Source organism: Cebus imitator, unplaced genomic scaffold (genome assembly GCF_001604975.1).
Source record: "Cebus imitator isolate Cc_AM_T3 unplaced genomic scaffold, Cebus_imitator-1.0 Scaffold688, whole genome shotgun sequence".
Classification (NCBI taxonomy): Eukaryota; Metazoa; Chordata; class Mammalia; order Primates; family Cebidae; genus Cebus; species Cebus imitator.
Genome location: NW_016108003.1, coordinates 437,527 through 460,548, shown reverse-complemented (window position 1 = coordinate 460,548; position 23,022 = coordinate 437,527). Strand labels below are relative to the sequence as shown.

The following is a 23,022-nucleotide window of genomic DNA, read 5'->3' as shown; positions in this document are numbered from 1 at the left end:
TTATGTAATAGGAATTTTTTTCTATGTATGTCTTGTTTCATGTCTGAGAGATATGTTTTATTATTTCCATTTTAACAGACTTACAAACTGAGGCATATGGAGGTCAAGCAAAGTTTGCCTAGCTAATAAATGAGAGAGCTGTAGCTATCTGACTTTGAAGCCATATTCTGTTAAGGCCTTCCTTTTGAATCAGACCTATTTCCAGCCTGTTCGGTTGACCTCTGAAATTTTTCTAAATTTTATTTATCCTTTCATTTGTCTTTTACCTCTGCACTACTCTGTGCATTTGTCTTTGGTTATTTATCTTTATTGTTGTCTTGGTTAATTAACAAATTAAGTTTGTGAATTCATTTTCTTAAAATGATCTGAGATGGTATATTCTTTAAAATGAGGTCTTGAGAAAACTCATGCAACTACAACGATCTTTTTAGAAATGTGCAGAAAAAATTATTCCTCTGTCCCTCCCCTACTTTAGTGTGCTATCTTGGGGGGAAAAAACCACACACAAAAATGTTTTTGCTAGATTTTATTTTTTTTAGATTACTTATTTTGCCAGATTTTATTTTTAGATCACTTGTTTTAGTCTTGTTGCCCCTCTAGTAGCATGCTTATGTTCCTAAGAGTTTTTGAAACCCACTCGGTTAAACTCCGTCACATAACAGAGCTATTACTAACGTGCCCTTGCTTGGGTCTCGTGAACTCTAAGGTGCCTGGCCAGTTCTATATGCTCAGCTGGTGGTTTTACTTTGGTCATAAATGGTCCCAGCATGTCACTTCTCCTTATTACTTCCTTATTTTTTCTCGGAAGAAGAAATTAATAATATCAGATGCTCTGTTTAGTTGATTTTCAGCAAATGAGCCTTTCATCAACTTTTCTTGCCGGAGAATGTGACCTTTTAAAACTGAAAAGTAACTGTCATGTACTTTCAGAAGGAGCATTTTATTCCTATCACTGAAAAGATTCAAGGTTTAAGCTGAGTAGTTCACAGATGGATTGCCAGATTCCTTATAAACACATGATTCACCCTGGATCAGAAGTAACTGCAGCAGCCAAAATTACATGCATTGGTGGCCCATTGTACCATGAAGCTCTGGGAAAATGAAGGGGGAAGGGAGTTACCTGAACCTTTTACTTTGTCAGTCTACCCTCAAACACAGTGATGACCTACAGGTTTTGAACACTGCAAACCCAGACTTGCCTATTTACATTAAACCTCTTTTGTTTTACTTCCAGCTGAATATCAAGAGGTATCTCCTGATATCTGCACCACTCTGGTTAAAACACGTCTCTGAAGAACAGATCCTGGGTTTTGTTGAAAATTTAATGCTGGCAGTTTTTAAAGCAGCTTCCCCACTTGGAGATTCTGAGCTGTGCCCAAGTGCCTTACAGGGTCTGAGCCAGGCCATGAAACTGCCCAGCCCTGCCCACCACCTCTGGAGTCTGCTCTGTGAAGCTACTGGGAAAATTTTTGATCTCCTGCCAAATAAGATTCGGGTGAGGAACAAAAATATTTACATTCCTGACAATTTATGTTTGGGGTCTTTTAAAGGCTTTTTGGCAAACTGGGAGGTGTATGTTTTAAGAATGTGGGTGGGAAGGCTAGCAAGAAATAACCACATTTGTTACTAGGAGTGTGTTTGTTTCCAAGATCTAAATTGAGGTTGAATATTTAGAACCAAAGTTTTGAGCAAGCTTAGAAGCAGTTTAACCAGTGCTGCACCAGGAAATTTGCTATTAGGCCTTTTTACTAAATGCCTCCTCTAGAGGACAAGAAAGCTCAAAAGTTCTTACACTTTACACCTGGAGAATCCTTGCTCATGTTTTCTCATATACTTTTTATATAAAATGATTTAACATCAGCCCTTCCCCTCCCCCAAAAGACCTCTGAATTGTAGATTTACAAAGAGGTTAAAAATGTATTTGGGATGAAGCAATTTTGATAAGGAGAAAAAAATATAGCTAAAAAAATTATACAGAGTAATAGGAAAGATGTCTTCAAAATGGTAAAAATTGGCCAAATGTTGTGGTTTGGTTAAAATTAAAATCTCATCGGCTGCCGTTCATGGGGATAAGAAAATCTATTTGTCAGAACATTTAGACCTGTTATTTTACCCTGTTGTCATGTTTGGGATTTTTCTTTATCAGAGAAAGGATCTAGAGCTGTATATTGGCATAGCAAAATGCCTCTCAGAAATGACAGATGATGACGCCAATCGGGTCGCCCAGGTTACTAAGGTAATAACATATCTATCTATAGCTTTTTTCATTATTGAGGCAGGAATTACAATTGAAGAATTAGTTTCAGTGCCCTTTTGGCTGAAACAAGTTTTGCTTCATTTTTGTTATTGGTTAATTTCAGGAAACCATATTTCATTTTCACTGTTGAGCGTCTTGTTCAGCCTCCTAATATGATTGATGCTTAGTAAATGTTGTATGGATGAATAACTTTTTAACTCAATTTCTCCCACTTTGTCTTTCACCTGATCCCATCCTTTGGAATAAAGAAGGTGGTTGATTGAAAAGCAAGCACTATTAACGCTGACACAGGATAATTTATCTCCTACACCCATGCCCAAGTCAAATTACAAATAAGCAAAAAGTAGCATATCAGTAAAGTTGCTAGATTTAGCAAATAAAATACAAGACATTTTGTTAAATTTGAGTTGCAGATCAATAATGAATCATTTCTTAGTACAAGTACATCCCAAATTGCACACTTGTATTTGAATAGCAACTTCGCATACCAACTAATACCAATGGTTTAGAGAACTGTGAGCTCCCTCATAGCTGGTGGACTTCATGTCATTTATTTTACTTCATGGCAGGTTTGCCTATTCAATCAGATCTTTGAATTTCTGCATCATATTGCAGTGGTTCTCAGAATGTGGTCTTGGCATGAGTAGCATCAGCATCACCTGGGAACTGATTAGAAATACAAGTTCTGGAGTCCCCATCTAGACGGCTGAATCAGAAGCTCTGGAGGTGGAGCCCAGGAGTCTATCTCCAAGTGATTCTGGTCTATCCTAAGGTTTGAAAACCACTGTTAAAGAATATTTGGAATGTAAACATTTTGGAGGTTAGCTTGTTTTAAGCAAGGAGAAACAACATAAGGAAATAGTTAAGAGGATGGACTCTGGAGCCTCACTGCTCCAGTTTGAAATCCATCTCTGCAGTTTACTAACAGTGCGATCTTGTTTTCATAAGCTCGTTGCCTCAGTTCCCTCATCTATAAAAGGGAGAGAATAACACCTACAACTTAGAGCTGTTTTTGAGAGTTCAGTGAGTTAGTCCATGCTGAGTACTTGGAATAGTGCCTGGCTCAAGATAAGGACTCCGTAATTATTTTTTAATCGTAATTATTACATATGCGTAACAAATTATATCCTCTTGCTTTCATGTAATGTAACTGGAAATAAAGTATGTCATTTACTTCTTAGTACCTAGAACTGAAGGTTGCTGTTACTTGCTTGAATTTCTACCTAAAATTCCATTCAGAACATTGTCACTGGAACATACTAAGTAGTGTTCTGATGTCCCCAAAAGAGTCCACTTCAGCAAGGTCAGAGTTTTATATTTGTTTCTGAAAAGAATAGAGGTAAGAATAAGATAGTGGTAGAGAACATAGACTCCCTCAGTTTCTTTTCTTACTCTGCCACCTCTAGCTATGTGACCTTAAGCAAGTTGCTTAACCACTGTGCCTCAGTTTCCTCATCTGTAAAGGTGGGATGGTAATAGTGATCTACTGCAGAGAGTTGGTGTGAGAATTAGTAAATAAGTACAGTAGTTCTCAAATATTTTAGTCTCAGGAACACTTTAGCTTCTTAAACATTATTGAGGATTCCAAAGAGCTTCTAATTATAAGGGTCATATCTGTTGATACTTACCTTATTAGAAATTACAACTAGGAAAACTTTAAAATGTTTACTGAAAAGCAATAATAAGAAACCCATTATATATTATCATGATTAATAAAAAAGTTAAGCATAAAAATTTAGTGAGAAAAGTGGCATTGTTTTACATTTTTGCAAATCTCCTTAATGTCTGGCTTGATATAAGACAACTGGATTCTCGTGGCAGCTTCTTTATTCCATCTGTTGTGAGGTTATTTTAGTGAAGTATGTGAAGAAATTCCAGTCTCTAACAGATATGCAGGAGGAAAGGGGAAAATATGCTAATAGTCTTTTCACACAATTATGGATATCCTTCTTTTACATTTCACCAAAAAACAACTTTTAGTTCCTTTTTATTATTTTTTATTATACTTTAAGTTGTAGGGTACATGTGCAGATCTTGCAGGATTGTTATATAGGTATACATAGCCAGGGTGATTTGCTGCCTCTATCCCCCAGTCACCTACATTAGGTATTTCTCCTGTTATCCCTTCCCAACCTCCCCACCCCCTGCTATTGCTCCCCTAGCTCCCCATCCCCAAACAGACCCCAGTGTGTGATGTTCCCCTCCCTGTGTCCATGTGTTCTCATTGTTCAACACCTGCCTATGAGTGAGAACATGGGGTGTTTGGTTTTCTGTTCTTGTGTCAGTTTGCTGAGAATAATGGTTTCCAGTTTCATCCATGTACCTGCAAAGAACATGAACTCAACCTTTTTATGACTGCATAGTATTCCATGGTGCATATGTGCCACATTTTCTTTATCCAGTCTATGGTTGATGGGCATTTGGGTTGCTTCCAAGTCTTTGCTATTGGAAGCAGCACTGCAATGAACATATGTGTGCATGTGTCTTTATAACCGAATGATTTATAATCCTTTGGGTATATACCCAGTAATGGGATTGCTGGGTCAAATGGTATTTCTCTTTCTAGATCCTTGAGGAATCACCACCCTGTCTTCCACAATGGTTGCATTTAATTTTTTTTTTTTTTTTTTTTTTTTTTTTGTAGATCGATTCTCACTTGAAGGCTGGAATGCAGTGGCACAATCTTATCTCACTGCAACCTCTGCCTTCTGGGCTTAAGTGATTCTCCTGCCTCAGCTACCAGAGTAGCTGAGATTACATGTGTCCACCACCATGCTTGGCTAATTTTATATTTTTAGTAGAGACGGGGTTTCACCATGTTGGCCATGCTGGTCTCGAACTCCTGACCTCAAGTGATCCTCCCGCCTCAGCCTCCCAAAGTGCTAGGATTGCAGGCATGAGCCACCACGCCTGGCCAGCAACTTGTAGATCCTTAAAGGTCAGTTGCATTGTAGAATCTGACACCGTATCAGTGAACCTCATATACTTTGTCACATTGAATTCCACTGGTCTGTTTTGCACTTTTGGTCTTTTACCCATGCATGGTTTTGTGATACCATAAATTGGTCATTTGGAAAATATTGAATCACTGAGTTTTGAAGATCTTCCAAATGTTAATACATTTTATTATACAATATAAAATAATCATATTGTTACTATCACTACCTATCTAATCAGAAAAGCTTTTTACATATTTGGAAGCTGTCAGGCTCATAGAAGCAGAAACAAATTTTCCAAAAATCTAATTTTCTCTTGAAAACTCAGATTTTATCATTTGGGAGCAGATACTATGAAGTATTTTTCTTGAAGTGACTGATTCACTTCCTTCACTTTCCAGAGAATAATCCTTCAAATACCCAGGTTGAATAACCACATAGTTTTTCCATCAGTTATTCTTTCAAGTAAATGGTGTTCCATGAAAAGAGTGGCTATTTCACAGCCTAATCTTATAAGTATTCTTCCTTGGCTTGAGACCACCATCATACTTGGGTATGCAATACCAGTCTCTTTTTAGTGTTTCTCAGTTTGTCCCACAGAATATTTTTAAAAATATTTACTCAAGGGCCAATGTTTAATGGAACTAATAATTTTTATCTTTTACGGGGATATTTTAAGTGAAATTGGCTTTTAAAAAAACACAAATGTCAGTGCAATATATAATGAATTCTAGTACACTTTGGTGCTAACATAAAAATAGTTTTGACCTCACAGAACCTCTTATGCACCTTGGGGTTCCACAGAAGCTCTGTGTACCATACTTTGAAAACCACTGAATTAACACATGTTAAGTGCTTGGAGTGATGCCTGGTACATAGTAAGTACTATATTTGTTAGTTATTTTATTATGATTATTTGTGTATATTTTCTAAATATCATCACCAACTAACCCCTGAACAGATTTACGGTTTTAATGAAGGAGCAGGAGATGGCATTACAACCCTCTTTTGTAAGTTTATGTTAATTTAGCACACAGGCAGATGGGTCATGTGCTTCGGGAAATGAACAGAATAGTAACATCCAACTCACCATTTCTGTTTTGCCTTTGCCCTGAAATTCTGTAGCTACTTCAGTTAACTAAACATTTTTTTTCTTTGTAGAGCAACATAGAAAAGGCTGCCTTTGTCAAACTGTATTTAGCCTCTCAAGGACGATTCCCCTTGTTGAACCTGACTGATATGCTGAATGTTGCTGTGCAGCACCATGAGAAAGAGGTGCTGGCCTGGATGATTCTGCAGAGCTTATACCAGGCACGGATTGTGAGCCAGGCCAGCACGGGTGAGGACACCCTGGGTGAACATCAGAAACAGGAATAGCTCTGCCTGCTGTTGCTTTTAAGTAGTATTTGTGTTCTCAACTTAAAAATTAGTTTAGTGCTGGTTGACACAGGTTAGGCCTTCTGATGCCAAATGAGGAGTAACTTGGATGGAAATGAGCAGTTACAGCTCACGAAATCCACTTTTTGGAAATAAGGATAGATTCTTTTGATGGTGTTTGTATTGTATTTGGCTTTGTAGACCCTCAAACATACAAACAGTTTAGCTGCTTCTGCCTAACTTCAGTTTTCCAAACACACAAGGTGTCAATTGATTCTGCCTGATGATTTCATGAAAATGGCTTTTGGGTAGTCACTTAACAAACATGAGAAAACAGAAACAGACAAACAAACAAATTAGTTATTTTACAGGAGACCTTTTCTGGAGTGAGAATAATCAAATTCTGCCAGCCTAACTACATTCTCAAGCTTTGAAGCTCTGCTAATGAATCACATGGTACAATTTTTAGACCATTTTAGATGTTATACTTTAATAATTACTGACCAAGAGAGCTCCCACATTGCTCTACCCAGTTCATTGTTTATTGCTTACAATATTTGGAGGCTGCATTCAAGTTCTGAATGGCACCAGGCTCATGAAGGGTAGATGTAGCTGGGAAGCTTATGTGACTCTAGGCAAATTGCTTAGTTTATGTGCCTGGTTTTCCCTATCCATCTCTTGTATTGTTATGATTTTGAGAGAAAACTGACAAACATGGTTGTAACACTCTGCAAGTCTGTATCGCCTGTAATACCAGCATTTTGGGAGGCTAAGGCAGGCAGATCACCTGAGGTCAGGAGTTCAAGACCAACCTGGCCAACATGGTGAAACCCTGTCTCTACTAAAACCACAAAAATTAGCCAGGTGAGGTGGCGTCTGTGTGTAGCTCAGCTACTGGGGAGGCTGAGGCAGGAGAATTGCTTTAACCCTGGAGGCAGAGGTTGGAGTGAGCCAAGATCCCACCACTGCACTCCAGCCTGGGCAACATAACGAAACTCCATCTCAAGAAAAAAAGAAAAAGAGATTTTAATTCATAGTCCTCTGTGGCAGTTTGAAACAGTTCTTATTATCTGTATTAGTGCCTGCCCACTGAAAAATGAACCTATGATGAGAAACTGGATTTTTTACTCTAAACCAAAAATGTATTTATCAGGAAGAAATCTAGTAGGGTTTCAAATGAAGCATGAAGTCACATGCAATAAACTGAAATAAGTTTGGTGTTGCCTTTGGTTCTAACCAGAACCAGCCAGCCCTCAAATGTAGTTCCCATTTTTGTCTTCCTAAGTTTTGAAACTCATCTTAAGTAGTCTTTACTTTGCTAGGAATCCTCTTTTAAAAAAAATTAAAAGGGAAAAAATCAGTATTTGTGATAATGGAAGTATGGCTGTTTTTTATTTTATGTGTCTTTGGGTTAGGTTTCCTCTGTGATTTGGCATAAATTGGGAACACTTAAGCAAAGGAGAACTATAAAAACAACTGTCAGCAATTCAGCATGACTTGTTAGTTGGCATGCCAGATTTCTCCTGGTGTGTTTAATGTTGAGAGGGAAACTCCAACAAATGCATTTTATCACTAGTGGTCAGGGAGATTTAAAGAATAAATTGGCTTTTGAAAATTAAAGACCAAAATACTGTTATCTGATGAATAATGTCAAAAGACTCTCTCTCAGGCAGTCACAAGTCTCGGGTATTGCAAGGGAACATGAAACTGGTTAATGGAATCCTAACCAGGTGTTCTGCTTTAGTTATGATAGTTGTTACTGATCTGTTTTACATTTCAAAGGAAAACCATGGTCTAGTAAGAAAATACCCTTTTCATTTCAGGCGTTTTGAAGAGAATGGAGTGGCTCTTGGAACTGATGGGTTATATTAGAAACATTGCTTACCAGTCAACATCCGTTCAGAATATGGCTCTTGATGAGGTACAATCTAGAGGAGTAATTTATAGCTTCCTTAAAATATAAAACTTATATTAGGTTGGTGCAAAAGTAATTGCGGTTTTTGCCATTACAGCAAAAAACTGCAATTACTTTTGCACCAACCTAATATATACGCTCCCAAAAGAGGAACATGTTTCTGCTTGCAGCTTGTCCTTTCTTCTTTCATTTTTGACACACTTAATGATTCTCTAATGCCACCAAAAAAATGGGGAATCTTACCAAGCTCTTGGAGACACCCAACGCTGCCCTTGGATAAATATTTTCAACAAAATATGTTTCTTGACAGGCAGAATACAAAGGACACTCGGGAGAGAGAGAACCGTAGCTCCTATGTAGCTAGGACTAATCCCATAAAGGATATGGGAATATAAGGCTCTGGCCTCCACACTGGCCTAGCATATGGCTAAAAATTCCTGATTTGAAGAGGTTTCTGAAGTGTATGCAAATAATCCATATGTGTGCTGATACTTATGTGCATGTGTGCATATATATTGAAGGGGAGTTTTTATCACACCTGCAAAATTACCTATGACTCAGAAAAAGTAAGAACCACTAATATTAGATTTGGGTGAGTTTAAAAATAAAAAAATAAATAAAGACAGCTCTTTCCTGCTTTCCTTCATTGTGTTGACTTAGCTGGCAGCTGTGCATTTTGTAATAGTAGAATTTTTGTCTGTAGCATGCTTCATGAGTATCCTGTTTACTATGTGAGTCAAATTTGCATAACCTGGGATGTTTTTTGATATTCTGTCCAGTTTTTCTGAAGAGTTGTATGTCATTTTGAAATTTTAATTTGTGAGTTTAGAAATTTTAAGAGTTTAGGAAGTAGCTTTTTAAGTTTTTTTGAACTTGCATGATCTGTCCTCCTGATTTCCTAAGTTTTTATTAACTTGTTTTCTTACAAAAATATTAAAACACTGAGAAAAACAGATAAGCAGAAAGAAGTGTAAGTTAAATCATAATAATCCAGCTACTCAGAGGTGGCTCATGTTACCACCATTTCTGTAATTGTCTAGATTAATCTGAAATCTAAATGGATAGATCCTGGACAGGTTTTTAAAATGTCTGAAGAAGCTGGGCATAATGGCTCATGTCTATAGTCCCAGCTACTTGGGAGGCTGAAGCAGGAGGATTTCTTGTGCTCAGGAGTTTAAGACCACTCTGGGCAACATAGTGAGACCCCGTGTCTAAAAACACTTTTTTAAAAAATGAAGAAAGACATGCTCAAAAATGGAATCAGACTATACTATTTTTAAAAATTAGTTTTGTCCACATAACCATAAATATTTCTTCATTTTGTAAGCTCTTTGAAAACATCAAAACAGAGGAATATTTAGATCTTGATATGATTAGGAACTGAATAAACTGTGTTTCTCCTGAAATGTTAGAACAATAATAATCAAACTGTTGAGCCTTCTGCCTTCACATAAAGGGACCTCAAAAATCTTCTAATGCCCAAAATTGTTTCTTCATTAAGCATGGAAACAGAGTTTATTGTTCAGTTCCTCTTCCAGATGGGGGTAGGGCAGGAGGGATGGGTTGGGTGAAGGGGAAGAAGACATTGCCTCACAATGGGGACTGTGTATGTGAACATGTGTTACTTTGACCTGTTGAAACATATGACCTAACGTCATTTCTATTTTCATTGTAGGCTTTGGACTTCTTGTTGCTGATATTTGCAACTGCAGTGGTTGCCTGGGCCGACCACGCTGCCCCTCTCCTCCTCGGTATCAGTGCCAGTTGGTTGCCATGGCATCAGGAGAATGGGCTGGCTGGGCCAGCACCAAGCTTCCTTGGCAGGAGTCCAATGCACAGGGTCACTCTGCAGGAGGTTCTCACTCTCCTTCCCAGTAGCATGCCTCTGATGCTGCAGAAAGAGCCATGGAAGGAACAGACCCAGAAGGTGAGGCTGGCAGCCACCTGCTTAGTAGGGCAGGCAACCATTGTCTCTTCAGCAGTTTCTACTGTAGTATGGAGGTGGGAGTGAAGTGCATGTTGAATCACACCGTAGACTTTCCTATTCTGCCCCAAATCTCAGCCAGTTGCAGAATCTCAGAGATTGAGGCTAGCCCAGGCTCAGGGCAACTGCTAATTAAAAACAATAACAAGGCAGCAACTTGATTACAATTGGGGATGGGGTGGAGGGAAAAGCCCATACTTTGATTCATTCATTGAAGGCATATGTTTTCTTGATCCTGGAGGGGGAAAGGATGAGTATGTTTCAGAGCTCAGAATCTCAAGGTGAGGACGGACAGGAAGGCAAATTCAGGACTGAAAAGGGCGTAATAAGTAAGATGCAGCAGTGATAAGCCAGGGAGGGAGTTGATCAACAATGTCTGGGTAGGTCTGGAAGTTTTCTGCCAGGAAATGTGGGTCAGGAGCATTGATCTTCTTGTAGCATCATTAAGGTTCCCCATAGTTTATTCCATTGCACAGACGTGCTCCAGGCATCCAGCCTATGCTAGATGCCAAACAGAGGTTTGTAAAGGTCTAATAGTATCACCCTTGATCTCAGGAAAACCCAAATTGTTTAGTTTGCTGCTCAGTCTAGTTCCTCTTCTGGAGTGGGGTGGGGCAGGAGAAGGACTTGGGTGAAGGGGAAGATGACACTGCATCATGTTGGGGGCTGTGTAAGTTAACATGTTACTTTGAATTGTTAAAGCATATGATCCAGAAGAAAACATTTTTTGGTTTTTAATATTGAGGTTCCCCAGCTGTACTAGCTGTTCTGCAAAGCATGTGAAAATGTTCACATCTTAACTTGGCTACTTCTCATTACATTGTTCTGACCTGTCCTTAATGTAGTTGTTTGGAAGATTCTTTTTTGAATCTCATTTAAGCAAAACTGGATTTTTATGAAGTTAAAAGCTTAAAAGTATTTGTTGCTTATTCTTGAAATCTGTTCATCTTTAAAAACATTTCTGAACTGTAGACCCACAGTTTAGCTATGCAAACTCCACCAAGTGTCTCAACTAAAATGTCTTTTATTCTTCTTAAATCCAATAAGCATTAGTATTGCTGCCCCGCATTTTGTGTTTTATGTCCCATTTAAAATCAAATTTGGGCCAGGCGCAGTGGCTCACATCTAGAATACCAGCACTTTGGGAGGCCGAGGCAGATCACCTGAGGTCAGGAGTTCAAGACCAGCCTGCCAACATGGTGAAAACCCATCTCTACTAAAAATACAAAAATTAGATGGATGTGATGGCATGCACCTGTAATCCCAGCTACTCTGGAGGCTGAGGCAGGAAAATGGCTTGAACCCGGGAGGTGGAGGTTGCAGTGAGCCAAGACTGCACCACTGCAGTCCAGCCTGGGTCACAGAGTGAGACTCTGTCTCAAAAAAAAAAAAAAAAAAATTGTGGTCTTCTCTCACATTATTTCTGAACTGGGATATCATGTTCCCTTTGGATGACACTGTAGACCTCTTGCATTGATTAATATATTTGTATTGCTTGATTTGTTTACTTACCAGTAAGATATTATAGCACAAAACAGAAAAAATCAACAAAGAAAAAAATTTTTGATTAAAGCAGGAAATTAGGAATATTTTCTTTTTCTCCCTATTTTTCTTCAACCTGGCTTCTATATGTGAAGCTGAAATGCCTATTACCCGTCACCAGTGTATATGTCTTTTAATGAACCAAGATTGGCAGCGTTCAGTCATTGATGGAATTACCCTGTATCTAATTCAAAAACAATTGTGACTGCATCCTGAGAGATCAGGCAAACTCATAAATACTTAAGTTCCTACCTCATTTACAGGATTTATTCGTGGTTAACATGCTTGGCTCTACCTAGTCAATTATTTTATGCCTTTTCTCTTACATTTCAACTTTGTTTCATAACCACCTGGGCACAACATATTTCATTTCAGAAACAGCTTCCTATATCTGGCATTTTTCTATTTGCTGCCCAGCCTAGGTAGCTAGACCAAGCTGCACACAGGACCAGGTGGGAGGCAGCATGATGCAAAGAAAGAGCATAGGACTCTGAAGCCAGGGGTACTTGGGTTCACATCTTAACTTGGCCATACATTGAGAGTGGGCCCCTCGGAGTGATGAGAGATAATGTTCCTGGCACACAGGAGGCCCTCTGGGCCCATATCTACCTCCCTCTTAAAACCTGTTTCAGCTCTCAGGGTATTCAACGGAGAAGGAGGTTTGACTTTGCCAGGTCATTTAAATAGGAGCTGTGTCAAATCTGACCATATCTTATGCTTGCTCCCTGTCTCATCTTCTCCAGCTGGGGAAGGTATTGTCTAAGAACTGTAATCCCAGCTACTCTGGAGGCTGAGACAGGAGTATCACCGTGTGTGCGTGTGTGTGTATGTATGTATGTATGTATGTATGTGCCCAAGGGACCAACTGTTCTCTTGTTGATGGTAGGATTCTCTTCATTGACACTGTTCATTTTTACCCTAGTTTATTGACTGGATATTCAGCATCATGGAAAGCCCTGAAGAAGCCCTCTCAGCAAAGTCCAGGGATCTTTTGAAAGGTATTACTTCCATGTTTTATGCTCAACATAGGGGAAAAACTATTGTTTTCTGTGGAACAGAATGGCAATGTAGGGGAGGCAGGTTGAGTATCTCTTACCTGAAATGCTTGGGACCAGAGGTGTTTTGGATTTTGGACGTTTTTGGATTTGCGTATATTTGAATATACATAAGGAGATGTCTCCGTTTCATACATACCTTACCTACATAGCCAGAAGGTAATTTTGTGTAATATTTTTAGTAATTGTGTACATGAATCAAGGTACTTTGTGAAGTTCTTTTGTGTGCAATTTTCTGCTCGTGGTGTCATATTGGGTCTCAAAAAGTTTCAGATTTTGGAGGATTTTGGATTTTTAGATTAGGGATGCTCAATCTATATTGGTTTCTGTAAGGGCTAATCTGGAACTGTTATCAATGTGGCATTTTGAATCAGAAAGTAGACTTAAAACGCATGACAGTCCCTTTAAATTTGTCATTTATTTGAATGGTTTTAAAATGTCTTATTCTAAAATTTTAATGAAAATTCAGAAAACTAAAAAGCAGCAAGGAGACATGCAGAGTCCCCTTGCCCAATGACAATTTTTATATTTTCCGTAGGAAGTTTTTGCCCTCTTGTGTGTTATGTTACATATCGATAATCCTATACAATTGAAAATACACATAGTTCAAATACTGCCTTTTTTAACATTCTTTTTCAAACATTTAAATCTGTTCATACACTGGCTTTATAATTAGTGCTTTTAATGAGCTGCATAGTATTTTGCCAGGGAAACTAGACACTTCCCATACTTTAAGGCATTGAGATGACTTCTCTACTGACTTTGTTAACTATGATTATATGATCCACAAACTTGGCAGATCTTTCCGTAAAACTTATATAGATAATTTTACACAGATCTGAGAAGTCATTGGGGCATTGGCCCTGTGGCCTACAACAGCTTGTTCTTGTCCTCCATGTTGGGTGACCTGGGGGGTCTGGAGCCTGCCAGCGGCTGCCACTCACCTGATGTCTCCGACATGCTGTGAGATACTACACTGAAACTTTCACCTTCAGAAAGTTGCCTGTTAGCCTATTTTGTGATAATTTATCTGGTCAGCCTGGAGTCAAGAGTATGATCCATGTTTTCCCTACTACTATGGTAGAGTTTGTTGGTTGCCAAACAAGTAAGAATTCATTGGTTCTAATCTGTCTCCTCAAAGTGGTGGGAGGCATGGGTGTTATAGAACAGTGCTTCCACATGATTCTGATAAACCACAGAACCTCATTAAAATCAGGGCTATTGTTCAACATGCTTTTACTTTATCCATCCCTCGAGACTTGCCGCTAGGACTTACTCTGTCTGTTTGGGGAGTTTGTACTCATTTTTAATGGCCATAATAACGTTGGTTGCTCCAAACATATACTCTCTTAGGTCACAAAGATAACAATTCACATGGATGAGGAAAGCAGTCGTTTGGGTCAAGGAAGCTCATATTCCCTCGATTACATAGTAGGCTTGCTAGATTCACATACAATAATCTTGTAACTCTGGCTTACAAGAGTTACAACTAATTCCTTCACATAATATTTCAAATACAATCTCATTACATTTGTATTAATATTCTAAAATAAGATACATAAAAAGTTATTTAAAGGAAGTACACAGAACTTCCTATTTTAAATTGATCCCTAAGGGACTTGTGAATGCATGTTCAGCTATAGTTTAGTACAGTCATACTTGCTCCAGTGAGTACATGAACCTAACTTTACTATAGGGTCCTGTTATTGTTTTTTAGCTTTAAGTACACATTTAATGGAAGTATCATATTCACCTAGAAAAGAGCATAGGTTGTAAGTAGATTTTTACAAAGGGAATACAGCCATGTAATCAGCACCCTCATTAAGGGGAAAAAAAAAAATCCATCACCAGCATCCCAGAAGTCAGATTTTAATTCTTCAAAATTTCCCATTAAATTCTAGCAGGGGAACCTAAAGAAAAACTTTCCCCCAACATTTATAAATGGTTTTCTGCCATTAAAATTCTGCCAAAAGCTTGATGGGACTCCTTAGTCGTGAAGATTAGCCAAGTGAGGAAAAGCCCAATTCCGTTGTGACACCTTTTTGATCAAAATGACGTTTTGAAATGCAGCAACACCTATTTTTTGTCCCCTCAGCCACCCTGTTGTCCTTGAGAGCTCTACCAGAGTTTAAGAAGAAAGCTGTATGGACCAGAGCATATGGTTGGTGAACAGTTTGGCAGTAACCAGCAGCATTCTCAGCTGGATGAGGAAAACCATATAAGTGGAAGAAGTTTTTCAGAATTCAGGCCTGGGATTCCTGAGACATGATGCAGAAAGTTAAGGGTTATGAAAAGGTGGCCCCATCACTGACAGCTGGACACATGCCTGCCAAGAGAGGAGTGCATTGCTTCAGTCCCCCAGCCAGTTGAGACTGAAACAGGAACTTGGGTTTTCTTTATTTGGCTAGAGTTCATTGTGGAGATTTTCTTGGTGAAACTTGAATATTATCTCCTCTCCATTAAATTCTAGTAAAATAATCTTGTCAGTTTTGTGCGTGTGACTTTTAAGGTATGGGGGAAGGTGCCAGCACCACTTGGTGACAATGGCATTATGATCTATTTTCCATGAATCTCCATGAGGATATTCATTGACTGGATGAGTCAGACAAGTTTCCTTGTTGTACACATTTAAATAATAAGGATAACCTTGAATATTAGCTAAATCAGATTCATTAATGGTGTCTATAATTTCCTTAAACTTTGCTCTCTTGAATGCAAGTGAAAGTTGCGATTCAAAATAGCTTCAGCCAAAGATGAGTTCATAAACTAAGACATTTCAGAGTAGATCTCATCTGACACCGCTGCATCCAGTGAATCAAGTGATGCCATCAGGCTTTGTTCCTCCCAGGATCAGTCCACATAGCTGGCAAGATGTCTGCCAGAGACCTCAAATGGAAAGAAAAAATGTCTGTCTTTGCCCACGGATACAGCAGAAGCAACATGAGGAGGACACTGGTTCAGATTGGATCTCTGGGCCCAGGGAAGTGGGTCATATGTGAGTCTCTGAGCAAGTATCTGGGCCCAGGGAGGTGGGGAATTCTAGTTGTCCAGGCCTGGGTCATATGTCCACTCCTAAGTCTCTGGATAGAGAGGGGCCAAGGCAGCCCTACCCAAACCACCTGAACTGGGTTTCCTCCAGAAGAAAGAAGATGGGATGCTGGGCTGGCAAAACAAAATGACCAGTATCTCCCCTGAAGATCAGTTTTTTAAATAAGTACAAATCTCTTAATCAGGGTGACTAGTGGACTAAAGTAAAAGAAGTTTTGAGATGATATTCTCAAGGGTTGCATTTTACTGAATGGCTTGAGACTCAGCCAGCATTTAAATTTTGGTCTGTTTGCTAATTACTCTTTTCACAGCCTGTATCAGGGTTCTGTGTTTAGCCAATCATATAAACATACTGATGGAAACTGCATACATATATGGGATCGCTGGAAGAAAAATTATGCCACTGAAGTAATGTACCTTTGTGCCTGTCATGGGATAGCATCTGTCATGTCATAGCACAGTTCCTGGTGCTGCATAAGCACCATGGAGCTTTTAGCATTCCCCTGCCACTTACGTTAAAAATAGCTTTACTAGTTTTGTTTTCCAAATATATTACTTCCATAGAGGTTAGGCTAGAGGAAAATGATTTTGAAGGAAGGGAAGAAGATAGAAAATTTACAATAGAAACCAGCTTCCCTCTCCCCATCCATATACAATTTCTCAGGTTTCCTACTGATGAAAGGTTGAGATTCATCTGACATTACTAATAGGTATCAGAAAACAGCTACAGAATATACACAAAAGGAAATGACAAAGGTATTTAAATGCTTCATTGCAAAAAAAGCACAAAAGATGACAATTATGCAGGAAGTAAGGAAGTAGCTATAAAGCAGATACAAAACAAATAGCAAAATGACAGAACCGCAAAGCTTTCAGTTATATTATTTAACTCTTGCAGCAATACCACAATGAGGCATTTTCTATTTTAAAATGGTACAAACACAGCTAGTAAGTGGCAGAGCTGCACCTAGAGCTAAGGTTCTAGAACCCAATGCTCTTTCTATGCACCAGGCTTATCAGCTCCCAATTTAAGATGAAAATTCCCACAGAGGATGAAACCTCATTTGTGCTTAATGTAGATTGCTATAGTCAGATAAACTCTGCCTCATATAGGCAGGGCTCTGGAATTGAGAAGTTTAGGTCTGTAGTGTAAATGACTAGGTTTTCATGGGTTGAAGAACTTCAGATTCCTGGGCCAGCTTGCAACATGAATGGCAAATGAGTAGTGAAGAGGAAGTGAGCACTGAAGAACTATTCTGCATGGTTTTTTTTGTTTTTGTTTTTGAGTCAGCAGCCAGAGATTGTCAATACCCAAGTAAAGGGATGAGGAATCAGCCTGGTCCTCTAGCCCCAGACTGCCCCTATCAATTGAGCCCAGTTTCTTCTCCTCCAAACCTTGTCCCTGCTCCTGCCCTTGACAGGGAAGCAGAAGAGTACAAACGGGAGGAAATAAGATATGTTTCTTTTTTTCTGCAGTTACTACTTTTTATCTGAGCAGGCTTGAGTAAAAGATTTGTAGGATTTTCTTATCCATGGGAACCTCTAAAGATTCTAAATTCAAAACTTCAAAGGTTCTCACATCTAAACATTCTAAGATATGGATCACCAGAATAATAATGCCTTTTCTCTTATCTATATGACCTCAGGTGAGAATTAAATTATTCGCTTAGGATTTTTCAGTTTGTCCTCCAGAAACCAGAAGTCTCTGCATTTTTACGCCAGATGTTCCTAACTTTATGAAAAGTTTCCTTACAAGTCATCTTCTAAGTGGCCAAGACAAATAGCATGCTGAGATGTACTAACAAATTAATGTGTGGGGTTTGGGCCCTGATAGGGCTCTCAGAACTATCTAAACACTCTGACTCTTGATTTGAAAAGTGTACATTTGGAACAGATGTTGGGATCCATGCAAGTGCCTAAAATCCTCTTTGTGTTTCATTTGTAATGTAATGGCTCCTTGGTAACCAAAAGTCTGTTAATAACCTTTTTTTGAAGTTAATTGGGAGACATTAATGTCTCCAAAATGATTTTAACCAAAGATAATGGTATTGTAATTATATAAGGAGTCAGATTTAGGGATTCAGTTACTATCTTGAAGTAACTTCCTAACTTCAAAAGCAAGCAGCAGTTTTAGAGGTTTAGCACACACTTAGTAAATTGCTGTTTTGAAAGAGAAATCTGATCATTTGGTAAAGAGATGGGGCCTTCATTTAAGCCCAAGTTGTAGGCTAGGTCTCTGTTTGGTGAGTTTGTATTTCTGACCCAACCAGCCGATTCATAGGAACCAATTCAAATGGAATTAGGGGACAGAGTGTGTCTGGAACCGTTCACATTGTTCTTCACTCTTGTGGAAGACCCCAGCAGCATCCTCTTTGTTTATATATGGGTGTCATCACTGCTGTAGTCCTGGTTGAGGTGACATGCTTTTATATTTTCTGGGGGAAATACCTTACTGTGATCCTGGAAACTCTAAAATCTCATCTTAAATGTGATATATATAGTATTTATAAAGTTGTGGGTTTTGGATTGAATCTGTTAATCTTCAAAAATAGTAAAAAAATTCTTTACAACTTGGAAAGCATGCGATTCTTGTCAAACATAGGGAAACTGAGATAATTTCCAGCTAAATTATTAAATATGAAGCTGAATAAAAATGATGATTCCTTGAGGTTTGATTTTCTTTTTTGGATATAATGATCTACCTCAAAAAGTAGCTATGAGGTTAAAAGAAAGAATTAAAAAATATGGTTTATAAGTTATAAAATGTTATTGAAATGTCACTTTTGCATGTTTCACTGCAAATAGTAGCTGTAGTGCTTGAACACATTCCTGACATGTATGTGGGGACTTGGGAAGATGAAGTTTAAGAAATTGTTCTTAACAATTAAAACATTCTAGAAGTAGCATGTTAAGATACTTATATAAGTTGAAAGAAAAAAAACAAACTTACGTGTCTTCTAAATATAAGGTACCCTGTGAGATACAACTGAAATTCATTACCTAATTAATCTGATAAAATTCTTAAAATATATTTTTAGATGTAGTGGTGGTATTCTTGAAAGGTAGAGTTACACACACAATTATGGGTGTCCATTATGTGCCACTATACAAGTTTCTGGGGGTACAAACTGAACAAAACGTGTCATCCCTGCTCTCATAGCACTTAAGGTAAGAGAATTTAAATCAGCAAACTGTCATGGAATAAGAACTGGATGTTATAAATGTCCTACTTCTCTGCAAAGCTCTTTACAATTTGCAAAAGTTTAATTTACCATATTTCATTTGCTCTTCACAATAACTTTAAGCACCTAAGGAAACTGGAACTCAAAGACTCATTCAGTTAGTAAATACTGCAGCTTGATCTCAATCAAAGCTAGTGCTCTTAACTCTAGACCACATTATCTTTCCCAAGATCCCATCATTCAGCTGAATACCATGAAGTACACAATAGACACCTACATTTATATGATGAATTAAGGCATATTCTTACTAATTGACTTCCATACAGAATTAACCTTATTTTAGATTAGGTTTAAAACTCTAGCTACCCTTAGCAAAAATAAACTAGTTAGCAATTCTTATTTGGTACGTTAAAAACATGTTCAGAACTACTATTTAAGGATTTTTAAAGCCATAAAAAATCACCTTGGTTCTGAAAACATTGGTGGCTTTTATGTAAGTAGTTCTTACTAGCAGTTTTCTGTCCAAAGCTGAAATAATTTAGACTCAACGGCAGTGGTTCTCAAACATTTCTGTGCCTGAGGCTCATTTGAGGAGTCTATCAAAAGATAAGATCCTAAGCTTATTCCCAGAGCTTCTGATTCAACATATCTTTAGTGGAGCCCTGGTATCTGCATTCTAAACAGATGACCTTGTTAATTGTGGCTGTTGCTCCCTGAACATGCAATCCGAACACCACCCTGGAGAAACGTGTCATCTCAACATAAGCATATGACTCAGACCAGAAGAATATTAGAATTATCTGCACCAAAGGGAAACATGATAATTATTACAAAGCAATAATAAATTAGTGGAAGATAGATACTGGGTAAAGGGAGATAATTTTAGCATATTTTTATCTTAATTAAAATGTTTTCTTATATGTAAACTTAAATAATTGTAAGATTCTATCTATTTGTATTTTGAAAGACATACAGATTTCACATTTGTCACCTTGTTCAAGGCAGGCAAAGTAAGGAATAGTTTTAAGAAAACCATTAACTTAGGGACCTTAGTGAGATGTAGTTACCATATTATTAGATTGAAGTTCAGTTTTCAGCAAAAAAAAAAAAAAAAAAAAAAAATCTGAAAAAAAAAAAAAAAAAAAAAAAAAAAAAAGGAGTACAAATAGGAAAGTATGTCCCTTTCAGATGAAAACAAACTATCTCTGAAAAAGACTCGATGGTGGATCTAGTAAAGACTCTATTAACAACTGCCTTAAGGATGTTTTTTAAAGAACCCAAGATCATGTGGAAAAAGTCAAGAAAACAATGGATGAACAAAATCAATACAGAGAAAATCTAAGACGATTCAAAAATTTCAGGAGCTAGAAAGTACGTTAACTGGAATGAAAAACTCACAACTGGGTATTCAAATGCAGATTTGAGCAGCAGAAGAATCAGTATACATGAAAATAGGACAATGGAAATTATTAGAGTCTGAGGAACAGGAAAAAAGTTGGAAGAAAGTGAACAGGGTATAAGGATCCGTGGGATTCATCAAGCAAAACTACACATTGTGAGGGTCCCAGAAGGAAAAGAGAGAAGTAAGGGACAGAATATCTGAAGAACAGCCAGATAATGACCAACAAACTCCAAGTACAGTAAATTTAAAGAGATCCACACAAACTGTCAAAAGCCAAAGACAAAAAGAGAATCTTGAAAGTAGCATGAAAAAATCAATTTATCACATATAACTGATAATAAGATTATCAACAGATTTCTCATCAGAAACTTGGGAAGCCAGAAGGCAGTGAGCTCATATATTGAAAGTATTAGGAAAAAAATACATCAACCACATTTCCTGTATTTGGCAAAACCATTCTTCAAACGTGAGAGAAAAATTAAGACATCCCCAGATAAACAAAAGCTGAGAGAGTATGTTACCACTAGACCTGCCCCTGCCAGAAATGCTAATACGAGTTCTGCAGGTTGATGGAAAGACACTTAACAGCAACTCAAAGCCACATGAAGAAATAAAGATCTCAGTAAAGAAAAATTCACAGGCAAATATAAAATCTAGTACTTTTGTAACAATGGTTTGTAACTCCACTTTTTGTTTTCTACATAGAGACTAATGCATTTTTAAAAATTGATTTTGCACACAGTGTATATAATTTTGTGAAACTTAAAGGAGTGATTGATGGAGATGTAATGAGCAGAATTTTTGTATGTTTTTGAAGTTCAGCTGGTATAAATCCAAATTAGCGTCAGGATATTAAATGTCATCCCATGTTAACCACAAAGAAAACAGCTACAGAATATACACAGACGAACTGAGAAAGATATTTAAAGGTTTCATTCTAAAAAAAACTACACACAAAAGACTACAGTAATGCAGGAAATGAAGGACCAAAAAGCTAAGCTATGTAGAAAACAAATAACAAAATGACAGAAGTAATTCCCTCCTTGTCAGTCAGCCTCAAAAAGGAAAAAATTCCGACATATACAACGTGGAAGAAGCTTGAGGACGTCATGCTAAGTGAAATAAGCCAATTACAAAAGACAGATACTGTATGATTACATTTATATGAGACACTTAGGGCAATCAAAACCATAGAGACAAAAAGTAGATTGGTGGTTGCCAGGGACAGGGCAGATGGGAGAATAGGGAACCATTGCTTATTGAGTCTAGAATTTAAGTTTTGCAAGGTCAAAAGAGACCTGGAGATGGATAGTGGTGACGGTTGCACAATATAAATTACTTACTACTACTGAACTGCACACTTAAAAATGATTAAGATGGTATATTTTACATTTTACCACAATAAAAAAAGTGCAGGAAAAAAGTTGTCTTAGATGTGTTTTCAAAATATCTCATGGTTCCTATTTCATCTATGTTACTTAGATTTGAGAAACTAAGGCTTTGTCTACACTGTACAAAATGAAATAGGGATTTGGTGAACATACAGTTAAGACAGATAGCAAAGAAATCAACTTTGCAGTCTTGGTAACATCTAATTAACCAGATATTTACTGTATTGACTTTACTATGTTGGGTTTCTTAACCTGGGGAACATGTACTTGAGTGGAAAAAAATTATTCCTTTATTCTCACTAATTTATAATGAAGTTTAGTATTCCTTTCAACTATGAAATAGGCAACCAACCACAGTAATGTTAACAATTGTGCCTGTCACCAAAGGAAATGGCAGATCTTTTTATGTTACAATTGTTGCAAATATCTCAAATTACTGTCAATCCTCATTTCTCTTTTAAAATTAAGTATAAATTCACTTGTGTTTCTTTTGGTTTCCAATTTTAAGAAATTTTCAAGGTAAACTGGTTTAAAAAATTAAAGCATTATTTAATAATGAAATTTTAATTTATTATAATGACCCAGTAAAGTGTAGTTTCTCTAACTCTTTCTCTTTGTTTTAGTGACTGATTGTGGATATACTTAAAGATGGCTGCTTACAGTCCCTATTGGGAGTGAGTAAGATTAACTCACCTAAAATTTGCAAAGAGTTTTTGTTCTCCTTGCCTGTTAAAACTTTTAGTAATTTTTCAGAAATTTAGAAGATAAAGAGCAAAATAAAATGTAGCTTTTTAAAAGGATAATTTTTAAAAATCCAATTGTTTTTATAAAGATTTCAAGTAGCCTAATAATTGTTTCTTTTAAAATGTTTTCTTTAGAGGAAATAAGTTATCCTTTTTTTTTTTTTTTTTTTTGAGACGGAGTTTCGCTCTT

At 37.5% G+C, this 23,022-nt stretch overlaps 2 protein-coding genes across 3 annotated transcripts in view; one reads left to right on the top strand and one right to left on the bottom strand.

Moving 5' to 3' along the window:
• Window positions 1-15,723, top strand: part of LOC108296171 (focadhesin) — a 233,412-nt gene extending 217,689 nt beyond the window's left edge. For both annotated transcript variants that reach the window (XM_017518577.2, XM_037734927.1), the window contains exons 34-40: window positions 1,235-1,495; window positions 2,147-2,236; window positions 6,355-6,532; window positions 8,394-8,491; window positions 10,161-10,412; window positions 12,934-13,009; window positions 15,162-15,723. In XM_017518577.2, the coding sequence (XP_017374066.1) occupies window positions 1,235-1,495; window positions 2,147-2,236; window positions 6,355-6,532; window positions 8,394-8,491; window positions 10,161-10,412; window positions 12,934-13,009; window positions 15,162-15,235 (1,029 nt within the window). In that variant the 3' untranslated portion in view covers window positions 15,236-15,723. The remainder of the gene's footprint in view (window positions 1-1,234; window positions 1,496-2,146; window positions 2,237-6,354; window positions 6,533-8,393; window positions 8,492-10,160; window positions 10,413-12,933; window positions 13,010-15,161) is intronic.
• HACD4 (3-hydroxyacyl-CoA dehydratase 4) overlaps window positions 10,602-23,022 on the bottom strand; it is a 45,057-nt gene continuing 32,636 nt past the window's right edge. Inside the window, exon 8 of the transcript XR_005198336.1 lies at window positions 10,602-10,704. The gene's annotated coding sequence lies outside the window, so the exon portion shown is untranslated. The remainder of the gene's footprint in view (window positions 10,705-23,022) is intronic.